The sequence below is a fragment of the Orcinus orca genome, chromosome 1 (genome assembly GCF_937001465.1).
Source record: "Orcinus orca chromosome 1, mOrcOrc1.1, whole genome shotgun sequence".
NCBI lineage: Eukaryota > Metazoa > Chordata > Mammalia > Artiodactyla > Delphinidae > Orcinus > Orcinus orca.
In genome coordinates this window covers 200,278,957-200,300,142 of record NC_064559.1, presented here as the reverse complement: position 1 = coordinate 200,300,142, position 21,186 = coordinate 200,278,957, and the positions used below count along the sequence as shown (strand labels likewise).

The 21,186-nt window shown below is 40.6% G+C and overlaps 1 protein-coding gene across 1 annotated transcript in view; it reads right to left on the bottom strand.

Annotated features, from left to right (window-relative positions):
- FBXO42 (F-box protein 42) overlaps positions 1-21,186 on the bottom strand; it is a 96,655-nt gene that overhangs the window by 44,631 nt on the left and 30,838 nt on the right. The window contains exon 2 of the mRNA XM_004272445.3: positions 945-1,211. Coding sequence (XP_004272493.1) covers positions 945-1,194 — 250 coding nt within the window. The 5' untranslated portion in view covers positions 1,195-1,211. The remainder of the gene's footprint in view (positions 1-944; positions 1,212-21,186) is intronic.

Genomic DNA, 21,186 nt, shown 5'->3' with positions numbered 1-21,186 from the left:
ACAGAAGCAGGCTGTGCATACCAGTATTACCAGTTGGGAGCAGATGAGCATAGGGCCCAGCAAGCAGTTTCAACACAGCTGGTCCTTATTAGCTCTCTAGGTTGGACTTTGGACAAATGACAGGGACCCTAATCCTCAGAGAATCACTCTGATTTGAGGAAAAGATTTTAAGACTGATTCTGATCTAGAGGTTTTTCTCTCTCATATCTCTGGCCGCCTTGTTCCCAACAGGAAAGAAAAAATTGATACGACCCTTGCTTTGATCAAAGATTATTCAACTGGCTCGGTCATCTTCATTCAAAAAATGGGCCCTTTCCACCTAAAATGGAATGAAACCAAATAACTGCTATTAATTAAAACCACAGTACAACTAGTAACCTCAACATTTAGCCAAAGTTGAAATCTTGATTAGAAAATGGAGGGGAAAAAAAAAAAGAGAAACTCACTTAAAAAGTAAAAGACATACATAGGGCCTGTTGTGTTTACAGATAAAATCAAGCAGTAAATGCTTTCATAATCCCACATCTGCCACAATTAGCTACTTTAAGCTATTCATAGTTCGCTATGAGGATTGTAAAACAGTTATAATAGTCCTGACAATAATAAGAGTTATATGAAGGTTAACTATTACTGTCAATACATATCCAACCCTACTCTACCTATTCAAGAACAATACAACATACCAGATCAACTCCAAGAATATGCAGAAAAAGAATCCTCATTTTAAAACTGGAAATTGGATTAAATACTATAGTATTCAAGCTGTTCATAAAATTAGGCAGGATAAAGAGAAAAGAAAAATGTACAATGCTAATCGTCTAACACTAAATTTTAGAACCACAATAAATTTAAGGGAGAAAAGAGAAAATGAAATTGGGAGGTAAAAATAAATCATTCAAACAAATTTTAAGTAAATAAATAAAACTTTCCACTTTCCACAGTACCTTTAATAAGTCGGTACCACTGTTTGCAGACAAGGGCTGCAGTTTTGTGTTCCTGGTATGGTGAGAGAAAGGACAGGATATACTCCAAAACCTCTTCTGGCAGCTCAGACATGGACCTATTATGTCTAGTCTCCTCAACCTCCAATACTGGGCGGGGCTCCTCATCTTGCTCCATTGTCCCTTCCAGCACAGTCTCTTCTTGGTCCACAGCCATGAAACTATCATCTTCACTGTCCGAGGAGCTGGCCATGACATTCCACTTGACAGCTACAGCGGGAAAGAAACAAACATCAGTATACACTGTCTGAAGTTCTGAAATAACTCAGGCAAGGCATCCAAGCTGTTCATGATTTCTTTTAGATGCTCAATCTGAAATCTGTCCTTTAGCACTTTCCCACACCAGTTGTGAGCCACCTTAATTTATCAAGTACAGCTCAAATACCAACGCCATCCCAAATATCTAATAAATCCCTAAAGGCTTCTGATGGTATTTTTTTCTCTCCACTGAAAACCAGAGTGACAGCCGAGTTCTGGTAAAACCATAAAACCAAAAAACTTGTTCTCAACAACTCCTCTAACTCAAGGATCTGACTGGTAGACAGCAAAGGGAACAGCAACTAGCTTCCCTTGGCCAGTAATATGATTCAAGACCTCAAACTTAGAAGAAAAAACTAATTGTGGGTCCTAAAAGAGTAAAAAGAACATTCTGAGGATATGGGAATAAGAAATGACAGGTTTTTTTAGCTTTTATACAAGGTAATTCACTTAAGAGGACAATAAATATTTCAATAACAGGCTTAACTAGCTATAATACCAAACACAAGGCAATATTTATATTAGAAAACATCATAACAGATCCAAGGAGTGAAAAACTGGAAATAATACAAATGCCCACCACCAACAGAACAGGTAGATTGTGGTACATTCACACAACAGAATACTATACAGCAAGGAACCACAGATACACACATGGGTGAATCTCTTAAACATAATACTGAGCAAAGAAGACAAAATAGTACATACTACATGACCATGCTTATATCATAAGTTCAAAACTAGGCAAAATTAATTTATGTTGTTGCAAGTGAGGATAGCGGTTACCAAAGGTAACGACTGGGAGGCTCCTGGGGTAGTGGTAAAGCTTCCTGATTGGGTGATGGTTACACAGATGTGTTCAGTTTGTGAAAAATTCACCCAGGTGAACACTTAACACACTTCTCTAAAGTTTACCAAAATAAGCCACTATTAACAGTTACCTCTAGTGGGGGTTAATTAATTTTTAAAAAAATATTATGGGTATTTTTAAATGTCTTTGTGCTACCTGTATTCCCTGAATTTTCTAGGAAGAGCACAAGTTAAAACACACACAGATGGACTTCCCTGGTGGTGCAGTGGTTAGGAATCCGCCTGCCAATGCAGGGGACATGGGCTCGAGCCCTGGTCCGGGAAGATCCCACGTGCCGCAGAGCAACTAAGCCCGTGCACCACAGCTACTGAGCCTGCGCTCTAGAGCCCATGAGCCACAACTACTGAGCCCACGTCTAGAGCCCATGCTCTGCAACAAGAGAAGCCACTGCAATGAGAAGCCTGTCCACCACAATGAAGAGTAGCCCCTGCTCACTGCAACTAGAGAAAGCCGCATGCAGCAACAAAGACCCAGCACAGCCAAAAATAAATAAATAAATAAATAAATAAAACATACACAGAGGCAGGTAATTTATTTATAACACACCAGTGATGTTTCATGCAAACCCTGAGGTAAAAGCAGTACAATGTTCAGGAAATAGGGTGATTTATGTAAGAAGTGTGTCACCGGTTAGATTCTAGAGGAAGCAGATGCTAAAATAAAAGTAGGAATGAAAAAGGTTTAACGGGGAGAACTCTTATGAGAAGAAAAGAATAGGATTTAGCAGGAGGAGCCATCAGACCATGAGGCAGATCTGACAAAGCCTGTCCAACAGAGAGCTCGGGAGCAAGGACGGCCAGCAGAGGACTCCAGAGCTGGGCAAGAAGGTGAGGCTCTTAGATCACTGCTCTGCTCACCACCACTGCCTGCCCTGAGAAGAGCATGACCTTGTTTCCAATGCTGTGGCAGACCCTGAAAGGACTAACAGCTTTCTTTTGCTACATTCCTTACAAACGGGCAGCAAGTCATTTCTTGAAGGGGCATCTGAGTTCATTTTATAATTTGTTAATACATCTATTCCCTTGACCATACACACCTACCCTGATCATTCACTACGCCATCCGCCTTACAAATTTCCAGCATTCCCTCCAGCACTAACGAGAAGGATAAGAAATAACAGGAAGAGAAGAGTGACCCTGAAATATACTTTGGGGCCTAGAGAAAGATCTGAAATGTTCCAAAAGGTGAGGGGCGGGGGTGCGAGGAGAGCAAAGAAAAGAAACCTCCAACCTCATCTCTACCGCTCCTGTAATTCACATACTAATTATGTACAGCATCTTAAAAACTGGAAGAATGATCACATTAAGAAAAACATGAGTCAAAACTCATGAAATTGCTCCCAACATAATTTATCCACAAAATTAGCTCATGATACTGCAATGTATCCTAGCAAAGTGGCTGCTAGAATCTTGATGATGATGAACAACGGGTGGCTAATTAGAAGTAGGGGAGGGACATCCCTGGTGGCACACTGGTTAAGAACCTGCCTGCCAATGCAGGGGACACAGGTTCGAGCCCTGGTCCGGGAAGATCCCACATGCCACGGAGCAACTAAGCCCGTGCGCCACAACTACTAAGTCTGCGCTCTAGAGCCTGTGAGCCACAACTACTGAGCCCACGTGCCATAACTACTGAAGCCCACACGCTCTAGGGCCTGCGTGCCGCAACTACTGAGCCTGCGTGCTGCAACTACTGAAGCCTATGTGCCTAGAGCCCGTGCTCTGCAATAAGAGAACCCATCGCAATGAGAAGCCCATGCACTGCAACGAAGAGTAGCCTCCGCTCGCCGCAACTAAAGAAAGCCCACGTGCAGCAACGAAGACCCAATGCAGCCAAAAAAAAAAAGGTAGGGGAGTAGCCTAAATCCCCCTAGCTGGGGGAGAGTGGTGGCAGCAGAGGGAGGGCAGCAGCAATTCCCTCCATTCCTCAAAAGTAGAGAAGTATTGTGATAGGTTCACTATAAACTGTGTTAAATAAAAAATCCTTAGCCACATCTGCCCTATTTTCAGTGAACTGTTTTTCCACATGCTTAACTTGCTAGAGGAAGGCCTTTCCATTTCTAGCCCTAACTCCTACCCTAAAGAGAACAGTTACATATCAAAATGACTATACTACCCAAGGCAATCTACAGATTCAATGCAATCCCTATCAAATTACCAATGGCATTTTTCACAGAACTAGAACAAAAAATCTGAAATTTTATATGGAGAAACAAAAGACCCTGAATAACCAAAGCAATCCTGAGAAATAAAAATGGAGCTGGAGAAATCAGGCTCCCTGACTTCAGACTATACCACAAAGCTACAGTCATCAAAACAGTATGGTGCTGGCACAAAAACAGAAATATAGATCAATGGAACAGGATAGAAAGCCCAGAAATAAACCCACACACCTATGGTCAATTAATCAACGACAAAAGAGGCAAGACTATACAATGGAGGAAAGACAGTCTCTTCAATAAATGATGCTGGGAAAACTGGACAGCTATATGTAAAAAAATGAAATTAGAACATTCTTTAACACCATACACAAAAATAAACTCAAAATGGATTAAAGACCTAAATATAAGACGGAATACTATAAAACCCTTAGAGGAAAACACAGGCAGAACACTCTTTGACATAAATTGCAGCAATATCTTTTTTGAGCCATCTCCTAGAATAATGGAAATAAATACAAAAATAAACAAATGGGACCTAATTAAACTCAAAAGCTTTTGCACAGCAAAGGAAACCATAAACAAAACGAAAAGACAACCCACAGAATGGGAGAAAATATTTGCAAACTATGCAGCAGACAAGAGATTAGTCTCTCTCCAAAATTTACAAACAGCTCATGAGGCTCAATAGCAAAAAAACAAACAACCCAATCAAAATAAGGGCAAAAGACCTAAATAGACATTTCTTCAAAGAAGACATACAGATGGCCAAGAGGCACATGAAAAGATGCTCAACATCTCTAATTATCAGAGAAATGCAAATCAAAACTACAGTGAGATAACACTTCACACCAGTCAGAATGGCCATTATTAAGAAAAAAATCTATAGGGAATTCCCTGGTGGTCCAGTGGTTAGAACTCTGTGCTTTCACTGTCCAGGGCCCGGGTTCAATCCCTGGTCAGGGAACTAAGTTCCTGCAAGCTGCACGGCACAGCCAAACAAACATATCTACAAATAATAAATGCTGAAGAGGGTGTGGAGAAAAGTGAACCCTCCTACACTGCTGGTGGGAATGTAAATTGGTACAGCCTATGGAGAACAGTATGGAGGTTCCTTAAAAAACTAAAAATAGAGCTACCATATGATCCAGCAATCCCACTCCTGGGTATATACCCAGAGAAAAACATGGTTCGAAAGGATACATGCACCCCAGTGTTCACTGCAGCACTATTTACAATAGCCAAGACATGGAAACAACCTAAATGTCCATCGACAGATGAATGGATAAAGAAGATGTGGTACACATATACAATGGAATATTACTCAGCCATTAAAAAGAATGAAATTATGCCATTTGCAGCAACATGGATGGACCTGGAGATTATCATACTAAGTGAAGTAGGTCAGACAGAGAAAGACAAATATTATATGATATTGCTTGCATGTGGAATCTTAAAAATAATGATACAAATGAACTTATTTACAAAACAGAAACAGACTCACAGACTTAAGAGAATGAATTTATGGTTACGGGGGGGAGGGGGGGAGGAGGGATAGATTGGGAGTTTGGGACTGACATGTACACACGGCTATATTTAAAACAGATAACCAACAAGGACCTACTGTCAGGGAACTCTGCTCAATATTCTGTAATAACCTAAACGGGAAAAGAATCTGAAAAAGAATAGACACATTTATATATATTACTGAATCACTATGCTGTACACCTGAAACTAACACAACATTGTTAATCAAATATACTCCAATATAAAATTTCTAAAAATCTTTTAAAAAAGAGTACAGAAAACAATAAAAATAATTAGAATTTTTCTGGCCCCTCTCCCACAAAAGTGCCTTTTTCTACTGGAAAAAATATCACCTCCCACAATCCTTCTTACTCTTTCCCCTGCAAGTTATCATTTTTCAACTCCCATTGACCATATTCCTTTATTTATTGACTTTCTCATATATTTAACCCTCATTCAGCTCTGAAATTCACCAAGGAAAAGAGTCCAAAGAAACAGATTCCTTGAGTTCGGCTGCATCTTTCACATTTGAATTAAATATAGCATGTGAAATACAACTGCTCCCTTACACATCTTGACAGATTGTGAGCTGAGGGTCTGCTTCTGAACAAACTGAATCAATGAAGGCTGCAAAAGGTTATCTATATTACTATTTTTTCCCAAGCAAAATAAATCTGTTTGGCTCAATAAAACAACTTCTTACTCTCTTTCCAAACCTTCTCAAAGTACAATTAGCAAGCTTAAATAAAGGGACTCACACTTTTGTAATTCCAAGTTTTAAGCAATTCTCATTGTTCAACCATTTCACTGTCCATAAAAGCAGCAAACCTCATGCCCCCGAGGGCATGTTTGCTGACTTGGCTTTGAGCACAGATGCCAATGAGAACACACAGGTATGGGCTCAGATGCAAATCCTCTGTAATTACGTGCCCTGCACCAATTTGCACAACCCTTCATTTTCATGTCCATGATTAGGTAATGAAATCATCACTCATACTCCCAGAGGATATAGACACTTTGAAACAGTTTTTCATTTTTTCATGCCAAAAGGTGTACACTGGCCTGAGAGTCTGCTGCCAGACTCCTGAGCCGTACCCAATGACCCTTTGCTGGGTCAAGAGGGATGGCACTGAAGAGAAACCATTTATTTGGCCCAGCTGTATCTTTTCTTTTGAAAAACTACTACACTATATCCAACTAAATACAAACCAATATTTAAAATCCAAATATTTTGCCCTTCTGGAGTTTAAATTAAGGTTAAGACTTTGAGACTGGGAGATCTGGCTACTGCTTCTAGCAATAATGATCTGTTACCCAGGCTAAGTCACACAGTTAAAACAGGAAAATCTCTCTATCCCTAAGTAATGAAAGTTCCCCACCTACTTCATAAAGATTCTGTAAAGCCAGCAATTGGCAACAAACTCCTCTGAACTTATTGGAGGAAACAGATTAACTTGTGAAGGGTTAAAATCGATTCAAAGAAATTCAAGATGGGAATGAAACTACTTTGTTATCCATGTAACAATCACTGCCTAGTACAATATTTGACCAATTGTACCTTTGATTTCTACACAACTAGACATCTGACAATCCTCTTGGAGTAAACACATTTTCTTTTCTTAAGAAAATCAGAATACACTTCACTTACCTGAAAGGAAATTGAACTTTTAAAATACAATCAAGCTTATTCTTCACAATTTCAAAAGGTTAAAAAATGCAATTAAGGAAGAACCTTAATGATGATGGTAAAAAAAGGCACTGAGACTTAACTAAAGAATGCGTAGCTGGATTGAATGGAAAGCACCCACAGTCATCATCAGCATGAGGGCCTCTCAAGCTTCAGGGGCAAAGTAGCAACCCTGCACAGACATCATTATGAACTCACGAAGTTACCCACCCCGGCCACACAAATGGGAGCTAAGTATTTTTTTTTTAATATTTATTTATTTATTTGGTTGTGCTGGGTCTTAGTTGTGGCAGGTGGGCTCCTTAGTTGCAGCACGTGGGCTCCTTAGTTGCGGATTGCAGGCTCCTTAGTTGTGGCCCGCGAGCACATGAGCTCCTTAGTTGTGGCATGCAAACTCTTAGTTATGGCATGCACATGGGATCTAGTTCCCTGACCAGGGATCGAACCCGGGCTTCCTGCATTAGAAGCGTGGAGTCTTATCCACTGCACCACCAGGGAAGTCCCGTGAGCTAAGTATTAAATACTATCCTTGAAAACAGAAAATACTGTTGAATGAAGATTTACAGACCACAATATGATCCAATCTAAGATGATAATAAGTCTTCTTCATATTAATATACCACCATTATTATCATCATTGTACTAGGTCAAATGAAAAAGTTACAAGAAGTGAAAAAATGGTAAAATATAAATTTCTACCTTACTTCATGCACTCAATAAATACCAATGGAACATTTGCTATATGTGAAAATACTGTGCTTAGATCTCATGGGAGTTATAAAAAGAAGATATGCCACTGCTTCCCCTCAAAGAGATTCACCCAGTAAGAGCCAAAGACACATAAAGAATACCAGCACAGGACAGACTGTGGTACCAATCAAGAAGCTCTAGCAGTTCAGGAAAGGAAGAGATGGCTTCCAACTAGTATGAGAAGGAAGTAACACAGAAGCAAGCATTTTGGCTTTGAAGAATAGGTAGCATCCCAGAGAATGAAATGGGGGAAGGTGGAAAGAGGAAAGATTTTCAAGTTACTGTCTCCTGTACAATATTCTTTGCCACTTACAGAATTACTTTTAGGACAAAAGGGCAAAAACTGGGCTTCCCTGGTGGCACAGTGGTTAAGAATCCACCTGCCAATGCAGGGTCACGGGTTCGAGTCCTGATCTGGGAAGATCCCACATGCCACGGAGCAACTAAGCCCATGCAACATAACTACTGAGCCCACGTGTCACAACTACTGAAGCCCATGTGCCTAGAGCCCATGCTCCACAACAAGAGAAGCCACCGCAATGAGAAGCCCGTGCACTGCAACAAAGAGTAGCCCCTGCTCGCTGCAACTAGAGAAAGCCCGCGCAGCGACGAAGACCCAACGCAGCCAAAAATAAAATAACTTTAAAAAGAATGATAAAAAAAATTTTTTTTAAGAAGAGCAAAAACTTTTTTACTCGATGGGCATTTTACCACATGTACAAACTACTTAATATTTTATCTACATTAACAGAAGCTCATGATCTGGAGACTCCTTAGTTCCTGACAGTCAATGTTTTGATATAAAAAAAGCCTAGAAATAGAATAATTTGGCATAACTACTGTTGCTATTAGCAAATTGTGAGCTATTTTGACAAGTAAATTCAGAGAGCTGTTTCTAGAAAGCATTCCAAATTTAATAACAGATATCAGCTGCAGTGAGGTTTGTTCTTTTTAAATGGTTAACTCATCTCTGTGTTATCCAAGTAAGAGTCCCTTTAATGAAACAGAAAAATAAAGTATTTTCCCAAACTACCCAACAGTATACTTTCTTATCATTCTTTGCAATGGCTGATGTTAAATGAAAGCATTTTATGACTGTTACAGAATAGTAGCAGAAATGTACAGTTCTCAGGGCCATTCCCCATATTCGTATGTAGCAGCCAAAGGATTTTACTAAGTATAAACGGCTGAGAAAAATATACTGGTTTCAATCATCGATGAAGATGTTCTAGGTTCTGAAAATTCCATATGGAGAACCATATACTCTAGGTTCAGCAAAATGTTTCATGTGGTACAAAATGAAAAAAGTATAACAAAACTTTAACACTCAAATTTATATTTCGTGAGAGCTTGAATTTTTAGATTTTAAGAGAAGACAGTAATAATATACAAAGTATAGCGTAATTCTAATTGTAGTAATTTAACTGTAGGACTTCCCTGGTGGCGCAGTGGTTAAGAATCCGCCTGCCAATGCAGGGGACACGGGTTCGAGCCCTGGTCCGGGAAGATCCCACATGCTGCGGAGCAACTAAGCCCATGTGCCACAACTACTGAGCCTATGCTCTAGAGTCTGAGAGCCACAACTACTGAGCCCGCGTGCCACAACCACTGAAGCCCGCACACCTAGAGCCCGTGCTCCGCAACAAGGGAAGCCACCTCAATGAGAAGTCCGCGCACCACAAAGAAGAGTAGCCCCCGCTCGCCGCAACTAGAGAAAGCCTGCGCACAACAATGAAGACCCAATGCAGCCAAAAATAAACGAATAAATTTACAAAAAAAAATAATAATTTAACTGTAACAGTGATTTTAAACAAAAGGCTTTCATTTGAAGTGTAGTACAAATCAGAGGAGAGTTAGAGAAAAGGTGCATTAAAAGGTGCAATTTTCTAGGCTTGGAAATTATTTTCCTCTTGAAAATAATTATTTAGGAAAGTAAGAAAATGCAAAAGAGGCCAATAACCATACTGTAACAGTAGTAAACTGTGTTAACTCAAAATTGACTGCACCAGGCTGCAGAAACGCTCAAAGCACACCTACCTCTCCCTCTGTGCTTCCACAATACTAAGTACCTGCCTTCATACTAGCAATTACTATACTGTTGTCTGTCTGCCTCCTCCTCTCCCCTTAGGGCACAAAAGAAAATAATTCTATTTCTTGCATTCATATACACACTCAGCAAAAGGCTGCTGAATGAATAAGCAAACAAAGCTTTATGAATTCATTTTAGAGTCAACAAAAGCTAAATGTTCATTTCTAGATATTCTGATTGAAAAAAACAAACTTCATATCAAAAATTTAAATGAAAAATAATAAGATTTCAGATGATTAAAGACAAATAAAACTAGAGGGTAAAAATGGGGCATAAGGGACTTCCCTGGCATCCCAGTGGTTAAGACTCCATGCTTCCACTGCAGGGGGTACGGGTTTGATCCCTGGTCAGGGAACTAAGATCCTGTAAGCTGCGTGGTGCAACCAAAAAAATTTAAAAATTTTTTTAAATTAAAAATAAATAAAATGTATAGTACTTAAGCAAATCATTACTATTTTTTAAAAATATTTATTTATTTATTTGGTTGCACCGGGTCTTAGTTGCAGCTCGCTGGCTCCTTCTTTGCGGCACATGGGCTCCCCAGTTGCGGCATGTGAACTCTTAGTTGTAGCATGCATGTGGGATCTAGTTCCCTGACCAGGAATGGAACCCGGGCCCCCTGCATGGGGAGCGCGGAGTATTAACCACTGCGCCACCAGGGAAGTCCCAAGTCATTACTATTTTTAAGATGCTCTGATTTTTCTGCCATTATGTACCCTCATTCTGAAAACAAGGGAGGAGTATGCAAAACCACTGCATATCAGGATTCTCTTAGCTTTTTGGGGAAAGGTTCTATCACAATGGTTCCCAGACCTCTGAATTTCACAGACCAGCAAGTTTTTTTGAACTGACATAGGGTCGACAACTTTTTATTTTCCCAAATAAGGCAGGAAAAAAAAAAAAAAACCTACCCACCCACACCCACAAATCCTACCATCTAATATCGTCAGTTTCATAAAAGGACGTTTAAAAACCTGAACAAGTTGGATTGGAAGATCATAATCTCTGATAAAGGCTTTTCCTTCCAAGAAAGGAAACCTTATAAACACACGCATGCACAAACCCTCAAGACAATATGAACCTGAACCAATTTTTGGGGGACTACTATTTCACTACTATGTCAGGCTATTTCATTTTACTACTTATTTACTTTATGAAAAAAAATCCCACAATTTAAACAAGTTATACAGTCTGAAATTTTTTAAAGGCTAATTTAAATTAAAACTCCCAGCATGCTGGGAAACCATTTCCAAATGCTAGAAAAAGAGAGACAATGATGGCTACTGGCAAGAATGCATGAAAGATGAATGTAACCTGATTTCTTTTAAAAATAGCTTAGCTGCTCTTTTGTTTCACTGGCTGGTGAATTCATAACGTTTTTTTACTCAAGTGTTTCCCCCACTAAATTCTTAAGGTCTGTATTTTTAACAAGACAACTGTAGCACCTTTTTTTCTTTTAAACTGCAATGGAATATATCAAATTTTATTACTGTTATTAGGGATACTACAGTCAAACCATAGAGTTTCAAAACTTCCCATAGAAGCTAAAGTTTAAAACATAAGATGCTATTTTATGACACATTAAAAGAAAAAAGAGGAAAAAAAGGAACAAGTCCAAACCTCATTCCAAAATGATCTAAGTTAGAAAACTCTTCAAAATCCAGAGGAAAGTCTTTTTACAGAGGAAAACAAAAGTCTCCCCTGAGTTAAGGATAGTTAAAGCAATCATCACTTCATGGTTTCAGTTTTAAGAAGGGCTAACATCTTTCTAGTTCAGTCATCCACTGCAGATCTATTTCAATGGAAGGAAGAAATTTTTTTTAAGTTTTATTTTATTATTATTATTATTTTTGGCCACACCGTGCAACTTGAAGGATCTTAGTTCCCTGACCAGGGATCAAACCCGTGGCCCCTGCAGTGGAAGTGCAGCGTCCTAACCACTGGACCGCCAGGGAATTCCCAGAAGGAATAATTTTTTAAAAATCAAATTCATTTTACTTTGCATAATCAGCTCTGTAGCATTAAATGAATATTTTCCCCATAATTAAAAAACAGCAATTGATATTAAGTTTCTTTTAAATATATCAACATATACAAGTATTTCTACTATTGCACAGAACTTCTTGTATAGCTGATCCTTGAACAAGGCGGGAATTAGGGGCGTCTACCCTCCTCCACTCAGTTGAAATCTGCGTATAACTATTGGGTTGGCCAAAAAGTTCCTTCAGTTTTTAAGTAAAAATAAAAGACACATTTTTCATTTTCACCAAGAACTTTACTGAACAATGTATTCACCATTTTGTTCCACTACCTTCTGCCATTTTTCAGGCAACTTCATAATTCCATCTTCCCAAAACTTTTTATCTTTTTGAGCAAAGAACTGTTCCAGGTGTCTTTTACAGTCTTCCAGGGAATTGAAATTTTTCCCATTAAGAGAATTTTGTAAAGATTGAAATAAATGGAAATCTAAAGGTGCAACGTCTGGTGAATACGGTGGATGAATCAGAACTTCCCAGCCAAGCTGTAACAGTTTTTGCCTGGTCATCAAAGAAACATGCAGTCTTGCATTATTCCAGACGCTTTTCGACAACTGCTGCTTTTGGTTGGTCTAACTGGGAGCAGTACTTGTTGGAATTAATCATTTGTTTTCAGGAAACAGCTCATAATAGAGGACTTCCTTCCAATCCCACCATATACACATTATCACCTTCTTTGTTTTTTGGGTTTTTAAAAATAAATTTATTTATTTTTGGCTGCATTGGGTCTTCGTTGCTGCGTGCGGGCTTTCTCTAGTTGCAGCAAGCGGGGGCCTCCCTTTGTTGCGGAGCATGGGCTCTAGGTGCGTGGGCTTCAGTAGTTGTGGCTTGTGGGCTCTAGAGTGCAGGCTCAGTAGTTGTGGTGCTCGGATCTTCCCAGACCAGGGCTTGAACCTGTGTTCCCCGCATTGGCAGGTGGATTCTTAACCATTGTGCCACCAAGGAAGTCCCAACATCCCCTTCTTTGGATGAAGCCTTTGGTGTGCTTGGTGGAAGTTCATTTCACTTGCCCCATGATCTCTTCTGTTCCACATTATTGTACAGTATCCACTTTTCATCGCCTGTCACAATTTGTTTTAAAAACAGAACGTTTTCGTCACGTTTAAGTAGAGAATCGCATGCGGCTATATGGTCAAGAAGGTTTTCTTCACCTAACTTATACGGAACCCAAACATCAAAGCGATCAACATAACCAAGCTAGTGCAAATGATTTTCAACACTTGATTTGGATATTTTGAGCCTGTCGGCTATCTCCTGCATGCTATAACGTTGATTGTTCTCATTAATGTCTCGATTTGATCGCTATCAACTTCAACAGGTCTACCCAACAGTGGAGCATCACCCAGCGAGAAATCTCCAGCATGAAACTTCACAAACCACTTTTGACGCATTCGATCAGTCACAGCACCTTCTCCATAAACTGCACAAATCTTTTTGTGAGTTTCAATTGCGTTTTTACCTTTCTTAAGATAACAAAGCATAATATGCCGAAAATGTTGCTTTTTTTCTTCCATCTTCAATATTAAAATGGCTACACAAAAATTCACCAATTTTGATGGGTTTTTTTTTAAGTGCACGCTGGTATGACAGCTGCCACAATACAATCTAACAAAATTGTTTTTAATCAAGTTAAAGACAACTAAGTGCTACTAGAGCCATCTTACAGAAACGCCCAACGCAGTTTCTGGCCAACCCAATAACAGCCCTCCTTATATGCGTTTCCTCCATATCTACCCCCAGATGGTGTACTACTGCAGTATTTACTACTGGAAAAAGAAAATCCCTGTATAAGTGGTCCCTTGCAGTTCACACCTGTTGCTCAAGGGTCAACTATATAAGCATTTCCTTCTTCAGAAGAAGGAAAATTGCAGTAATGTATCGGATTTGGTGGCAGTGACTTGCCGTTTGACTCAGCAAGTTAATTTTCAGGCATGTTTCCAACACAAACATCTATACATGTGCACTAGTGGAGGTTTGCTGCATCTTCTCTGTAATGACAAAAACTTGCAACTACCTAGAAGTCCATTAATAGGACTTCCCTGGTGGTCCAGTGGTTAAGATGTAGCTCCTCCACTGCAGGCGGCACGGGTTTAATCTCTGGTCGGGGAAGTTCTGCATGCTGCGCAGTGCGGCCAAAGAGGAAAATAAAAGTCCATTAATGGAAGAATGGTTATGTAAATTATGCTATATCTAAGCTACAGAATTTAAAGCACTAGTTTTTTAAAATGTGGGTATGCCAGCATATATTGGCATGAAAAAATCTCCAAAAACTGAAAAATAATGATTAATATAATACCACTTATGTTAAATAATAAATCAATGGCTGCCCATCAGAATCGTCTGAGAACTATTAAAATTCAGATTCCTAAGCCCATTCAAGCCAATCTAATCAAAATCTCTGGGGGGTTGGATCCCAGGCATTTTTATTTTTAAGAGAGCACCTGAACAGCTCTTTCACAGCCAGTTCAACGACAACAACAACAAAGGAACGAATCAAAATTGTATGTCCACATAGGTATCTATATCTATATGCATAGAAAATGATCTAGAAAGACACACATCAAAGTTAGGAGCAGTACCTCTGAGGAGGGAAAGAAGGAGGCTTTGCCTTTTTAAAATTAATTTTTAACAGCCAAATATTGATATATCATACAGACAAAACCACAGAGAGGTACAGCCACAGTGGGAAACAGTATGACAATTTCTCAAAAAATCAGTCAGAATTACCGTATGATCCAGCAACTTCACTCCTGGGTATATACCCAAAAGAACTGAAAGCAGGGACTCAAACAGGTATCTGTATACCCATGTTCATAGCAGCGCTGTTCACAACAGCAAAAAGGTAGCAACAACTCAAATGTCTATCAGTGGATAACGGATAAACAAAATGTAGTATACACACGTAACAGAATATTATTTAGCCTTAAACAGGAAGGAAATTCTGACACATGCTACAAGGAGAAGCCTGAAAACATTATGCTAAGTGAAACAAGCCAGACATGAAAGGACAAGTACCACATGATTCCGATTATGTGAGGTACCTAGAGTACTCAAGTTATACAGCAAAGTAGAAAGGTGGTTGCCAGGGGAGCTAGAGGGTGGGGAGAACAGGGAATTATTGTTCAATGTGTATGGAGTTTCAGTCAGGGAAGATAAAAACATTCTGGGATGAATAATGGTGATGGTTGCACAATAATGTGAATGTACTCAATGCCACTTAACTGTACAGTTAAAAATGATTAAAATGGTAAACTTCATGTTATGTAAATTTACCACAATTTTTTAAAACTGCATAGGACTTCCCTGGTGGTGCAGTGGTTAAGAATCCTCCTGCCAATGCAGGGGACACGGGATCGAACCCTGGTCTGGGAAGATCCCACATGCGGTGGAGCAACTAAGCCTGTGCGCCACAACTACTGAGCCCACACGCCACAACTACTGAAGCCCACGCACCTAGAGCCTACGCTCTGCAACAAGAGAAGCCACCGCAATGAGTAGCCCCCGCTCGCCACAACTAGAGAAAGCCCGCACGCAGCAACCAAGACCCAATGTAGCCAAAAATAAATAATTTTTTTTAAATTGTAAAAAAAGAATTTTTAACAAAAAATACATATATATTCCTAAGCAATACACTGCTTAGTTGTTAAACGTAGCTGCAGTTCATTTTCACTGCAGTGTAAAACCTTGATGTATGAATCAGTCATAATTTATCCTTGTTGAATGAAATCAATTGTTTCCAATGTTTTGCTCTTATGAAATAATGAGCATTTTTTAACTTCTCTAGAATACTGGCTTTCAAATTTTGACAGCAACCACAATAAGAAAATACACTTTACCTCATAAATCAGTCTACCCACACATACACAGATACATAGCTAGGAATAAGTTTCACAAAATAATACCCTTACAGTAAAGTACACTGATATTTTCTATTGTATTTACCAGTTAAGAAAATGGTTGGTCAAATGCCACTAAATTGTCTTCATTCTAATGGGGTGCAAGCCACAGGCTGAAAAACAACGCTCTAGAGTACATGTTTAGGAGTGAAATTGCTGGGTGTAGGTTATACATCTTTACTAGATAATGTCAAACTGTCTTTCAAAGTGACTGTTCCAATTTACACTCCCACCTGCAGTGTATGCAACAAGTGATTTTAATTTGACTTGATTTTAAAATCATAAAGGGGCTTTAAAAGTCTATCAAGGGCTTCCCTGGTGGCGCAGTGGTTGAGAGTCCGCCTGCCGATGCAGGGGACACAGGCTCGTGCCCCGGTCCGGGAAGATCCCACATGCCACGGAGCGGCTGGGCCCATGAGCCATGGCCGCTGAGCCTGCACGTCCGGAGCCTGTTGCTCCGCAACGGGAGAGGCCACAGCAGTGAGAGGCCCGCGTACGGCAAAAAAACAAAAACAAAACAAAACAAAAAGTCTATCAAATGCTTTTGCTCAATTATTAAAAAAATATCATGTTTCCTGTTAGTCTATTGGTGAAATAAGTTATATTAATTGATTTTTTAAAAATATTTATTTATTTGGCTGTGTTGGATCTTAGTTGCGGCACGCCGGGCCTTAGTTGTAACATGTGGGATTAGTTGCGGCATGCAGGATCTAGTTCCCTGATCAGGGATTGGAACCCGGGCGTCCTGCATTGGGAGCGCAGAGTCTTGATTAACCACAGGACCATCACTGGACCACCCTACTAATTGAATTTCTAATGTTAAAACAAGCTTGCATTCCTCAGATGAACTGAATTAGGCCACAGTTTATTATACGTTTTATGTTAGATTCATTCTGCTAATGTTTAGTTTAGGATTTTTGCACCTATGTTCATGAGAAACACAACATATAATTTCTTTCTTGTACTGTCCATTCCTGGTTTTGGAATCAAAATCATGCTAGTTTCATAAACTGATTTGGGGACTGTTCCTTTCCCCCCCATTCTCTGGAAGAGTTTACATAAAACTGGAATTACCTGTTCCTTGAATATTTGGCAGAAATTGCTTGCAAATCTATATAGGCCTGCAGTTTTCTTTTTTTTAAAGGAAGTTTATTTATTTATTAATTATTTTTTGGCTGCGTTGAGTCTTTGTTGCTGCACGTGGGTTTTCTCTAGTTGCAGCAAGCGGGGCTTTCTCTTGTTGCGGAGCACTGGCTCTAGGCGTGTGGGCTTCAGTAGTTGTGACTCGTGGGCTCTAGAGTGCAGGCTCAGTAGTCGTGGCACACGGGCTTAGCTGCCCTGCAGCATGTGGGATCTTCCCGGACCAGGGCTCGAACCTGTGTCCCCCGCGTTGGCAGGCGGATTCTTTATTTTTATTTTTGGCTGCATTGGGTCCTTGTTGCTGTGCGTGGGCTTTCTCTAGTTGTGGCGAGCGGGGGCTACTCTTCGTTGTGGTGCATGGGCTTCTCATTGCGGTGGCTTCTCTTGTTGTGGTTGTGGCTCATGGGCTCTAGAGCGCAGGCTCAGTAGTTGTAGCCCACGGGCTTAGTCGCTCCGCGGCATGTGGGATCTTCCCGGACCAGGGCTCGAACCCGTGTCCCCTATACTGGCAGGCGGATTCTTAACCACTGCACCACCAAGGAAGTCCCTGGAGTTTTCTTTGTGAGACCTTTCTGTCCACTGATTCCATTTCTTTTGTAATAGGACTACTTGAGTTAGTCTCACTAGCCAGAATCAACTATAGCTTTTATTACCATACAATTTAAACTTAGACTAGTGACAAAACATAGAGGTGAGTTACACTGATGTCATGTAAGCAATGGGTAAATGCCCTTGAACAAGTTTTATCTGTTCTGAAAACTTTCAATTTATGTTGAGCCAACTAACCTCTTCTAATCTCCAACAGACGTCACCAAAAAGTCTGTTCACTTACACAGCCCCCATGTCTATAACCTGCTTCTTCTCCACTAGATTCCTTTCTTCCCCACTACATTGTACACTCCTTGAGTGCAGAGACTAAGTCATATTCATCTTTGTACATCTAGCACATTAGTAGTTACCTTACCAATATAAATACTTTTTTTTTTTTTTTTTTTTGGTGGTACGCGGGCCTCTCACTGTTGTGGCCTCTCCCGTTGCGGAGCACAGCCTCCGGACGTGCAGGCTCAGCGGCCATGGCTCACAGGCCTAGCCGCTCTGCAGCACGTGGGATCTTCCTGGACCGGGGCACGAACCCGTGTCCCCTGCATCGGCAGGCGGACTCTCAACCACTGCGCCACCAGGGAAGCCCACCAATATAAATACTTTTTTTAATGAATGAAGATCACAAGGTCCCTTGCTGAAGAGCTTAATGTTAGTGACTCACTTCTGGGTTGCCAAGTGTACTCCTGAAGCGTTTAGTGTTGAAGAACTCTTATCAGACCATTCTTTCACATGGCCCTCCTTGTGACCAAAAGCACATCTACTAAGACAGTTTGCCTTAGCTGGTAGTACGATATAAAATAGGTTTTTGGGGGGGCTTCCCTGGTTGCGCAGTGGTTGAGGGTCCGCCTGCCGGTGCAGGGGACCTGGGTTCATGCCCCGGTCTGGGAGGGTCCCGCGTGCCGCGGAGCGGCTGGGCCCATGGGCCATGGCTGCTGGGCCTGGGCGTCCGGGGCCTGTGCTCCGCGGCGGGTGGGGCCACAGCGGTGAGAGGCCCGCGTACCGCAAAAAAAAAAAATTTTTCTTCCCTGATGAAGCTACTGAAATAAAAGTAAATCTTGAGCTACTTGCTGCACCTGAACTCCCTGCTAACCAAATGAGTCAACTAAGTATAAAACTGTAAAATGAACAATAGGGATGACACTTCAAAATGATCAGGGGAAAACGCCAGGATATTATTCTGTGACAGATTACAAATAACTGCCATGATTCAATCACAGATTCTAAGACGCCTGGAATTTTTGAAGACATACTAATCCTCTATGGAAATCTGCATGTTGCCAAAAACAAACAAATAAGCAAGCTCCCACTCCCTTGCCCCAAACTGCCAACTTTTAATAGTGCTATGTCCCAAAAGAAAAACATTAAAGGGAGGCCACAAAGAATGATAAGCATTAGAATCATAGCACTGGGACTTCCCTGGTGGTCCAATAGTTGAGAGTCCTCGCTTCTACTGCAGGGGACGCAGGTTCGATCCCTGGTCAGGGAACTAAGATCCCGCGTGCCGCACAGTGGAGCCAAAAAAAAAAAAAAAGAATCATAGCACTTTAGAAGTGGGACTTAAAGTTCTGGCCAAACCATTTTTAAAAGCATTTTAAAATTCAAGTAAACCTTACTATCCCAATCCACATTTGTCAAAACCCACAGAACTTTACAGCACAGAGTCTTAATATATGCAAATTCTTAAAAAACTTTTAGGAAGGAGTGAGACTATGACTAAAGAATCTAACTGTATTACAAATATATAAAACAGTCCTGAGTGGATGAAAAGTTGCTGACCACATGAGTGGCATCTGTAACACTAAATGCAAAAGGAACTGCATGTAAGCACTAGACTCTACTTGAACTCGTTTCCCACAGAAACACAGTTAATTCTAATATAGCTATATATGTATAATGAAGCTGAACAATTAGATGAATGGTGGATGGCAGGAGCCAAGCTTCTCACTGTGCTGGAGTGGGAATTTACAGACAAGTGAGGGAAGGAGTGTAGAATGATCATGTGATAATAGATCAGAGTAGAGATACAATGTAATATAGATGGTTACATATAGAAAGTTATAGATTTATATATATACAGGGGTTAGTATACATACATATATATCCTTGCACTGTCAGCTGAGAGGGCCTAGAAGCAACAACACCCCCAGTAGCAATTAGTATATCTAGCACCCAGATCCTGATTTTTTTTGGGGGGGGCTGCATTGTGACTTTGTTGCTGCGCACGGGCTTTCTCTAGTTGTGGCGAGCGGGGGCTACTCTATTGCGGTGCGCAGCCTTCTTATTGTGGTTGCTTATCTTGTTGCAGAGCAGGGGCTCTAGGCGTGTGGGCTTCAGTAGTTGTGGCACATGGGCTCAGTAGTTGTGGCTCACGGGCTCTAGAGCGCAAGCTCAGTAGTTGTGGCACATGCGCTTAGTTGCTCCAAGGCGTGTGGGATCTTCCTGGACCAGGGCTTGAACCCGGGTCCCCTGCATTGTCAGGCGGGTTCTTAACTACTGCACCACCAGGGAAGTCCCCTGATCTTGATTTCTAATACCATTTTCCAATAAAAGGAACAACGGCAGCTTGGTGAAATGGCAGAACTAGGACTAGGACAGGAACTACACACGATGAGCCTGAATAATTTTGTAGTGCCAGAAAGCAAGGATGTGATTCAAAAACAAAACATGTATGGCATTATATCAAAAGAACATAAGAGACAAATGAAAGAACTCCTGATGGCCAAAGATGAAACAATTTGAGCACAAAATAAATATCCATGAGTTCATACTAATATAAATGACTGAAAAAGGGGCGGAAAAAAAAAGAGGGGAGAGAAATCTCCCTTGCAAATTTCCAAATGATTCATGTAGATTCTCCCCCTTCCAGTAGGTGTGGCTTAATTTCCCTCATCTTCCTAATTTGTCTCCACCTAGGTAAAATTCTTATGCGCATACAATGTAGCTTGATACTAAGCTAGTTTTACAGTGGATAGGAAATAATTTTTCTTTTTTTTCTTCAGCTAAGACAACAAAAGAGATGATTTATTGTACATGTGTTATATTCAACCACACTGAGAACAGAACTAGTCCAGAAAGTCACAGGTCCAGGATAAAGGACCAAAGGGGACTGATTTGGTATGAGCAAGAAGGGCCTCTCAAATGTGGTGGAGGCCATCAGATGGCAATGGATG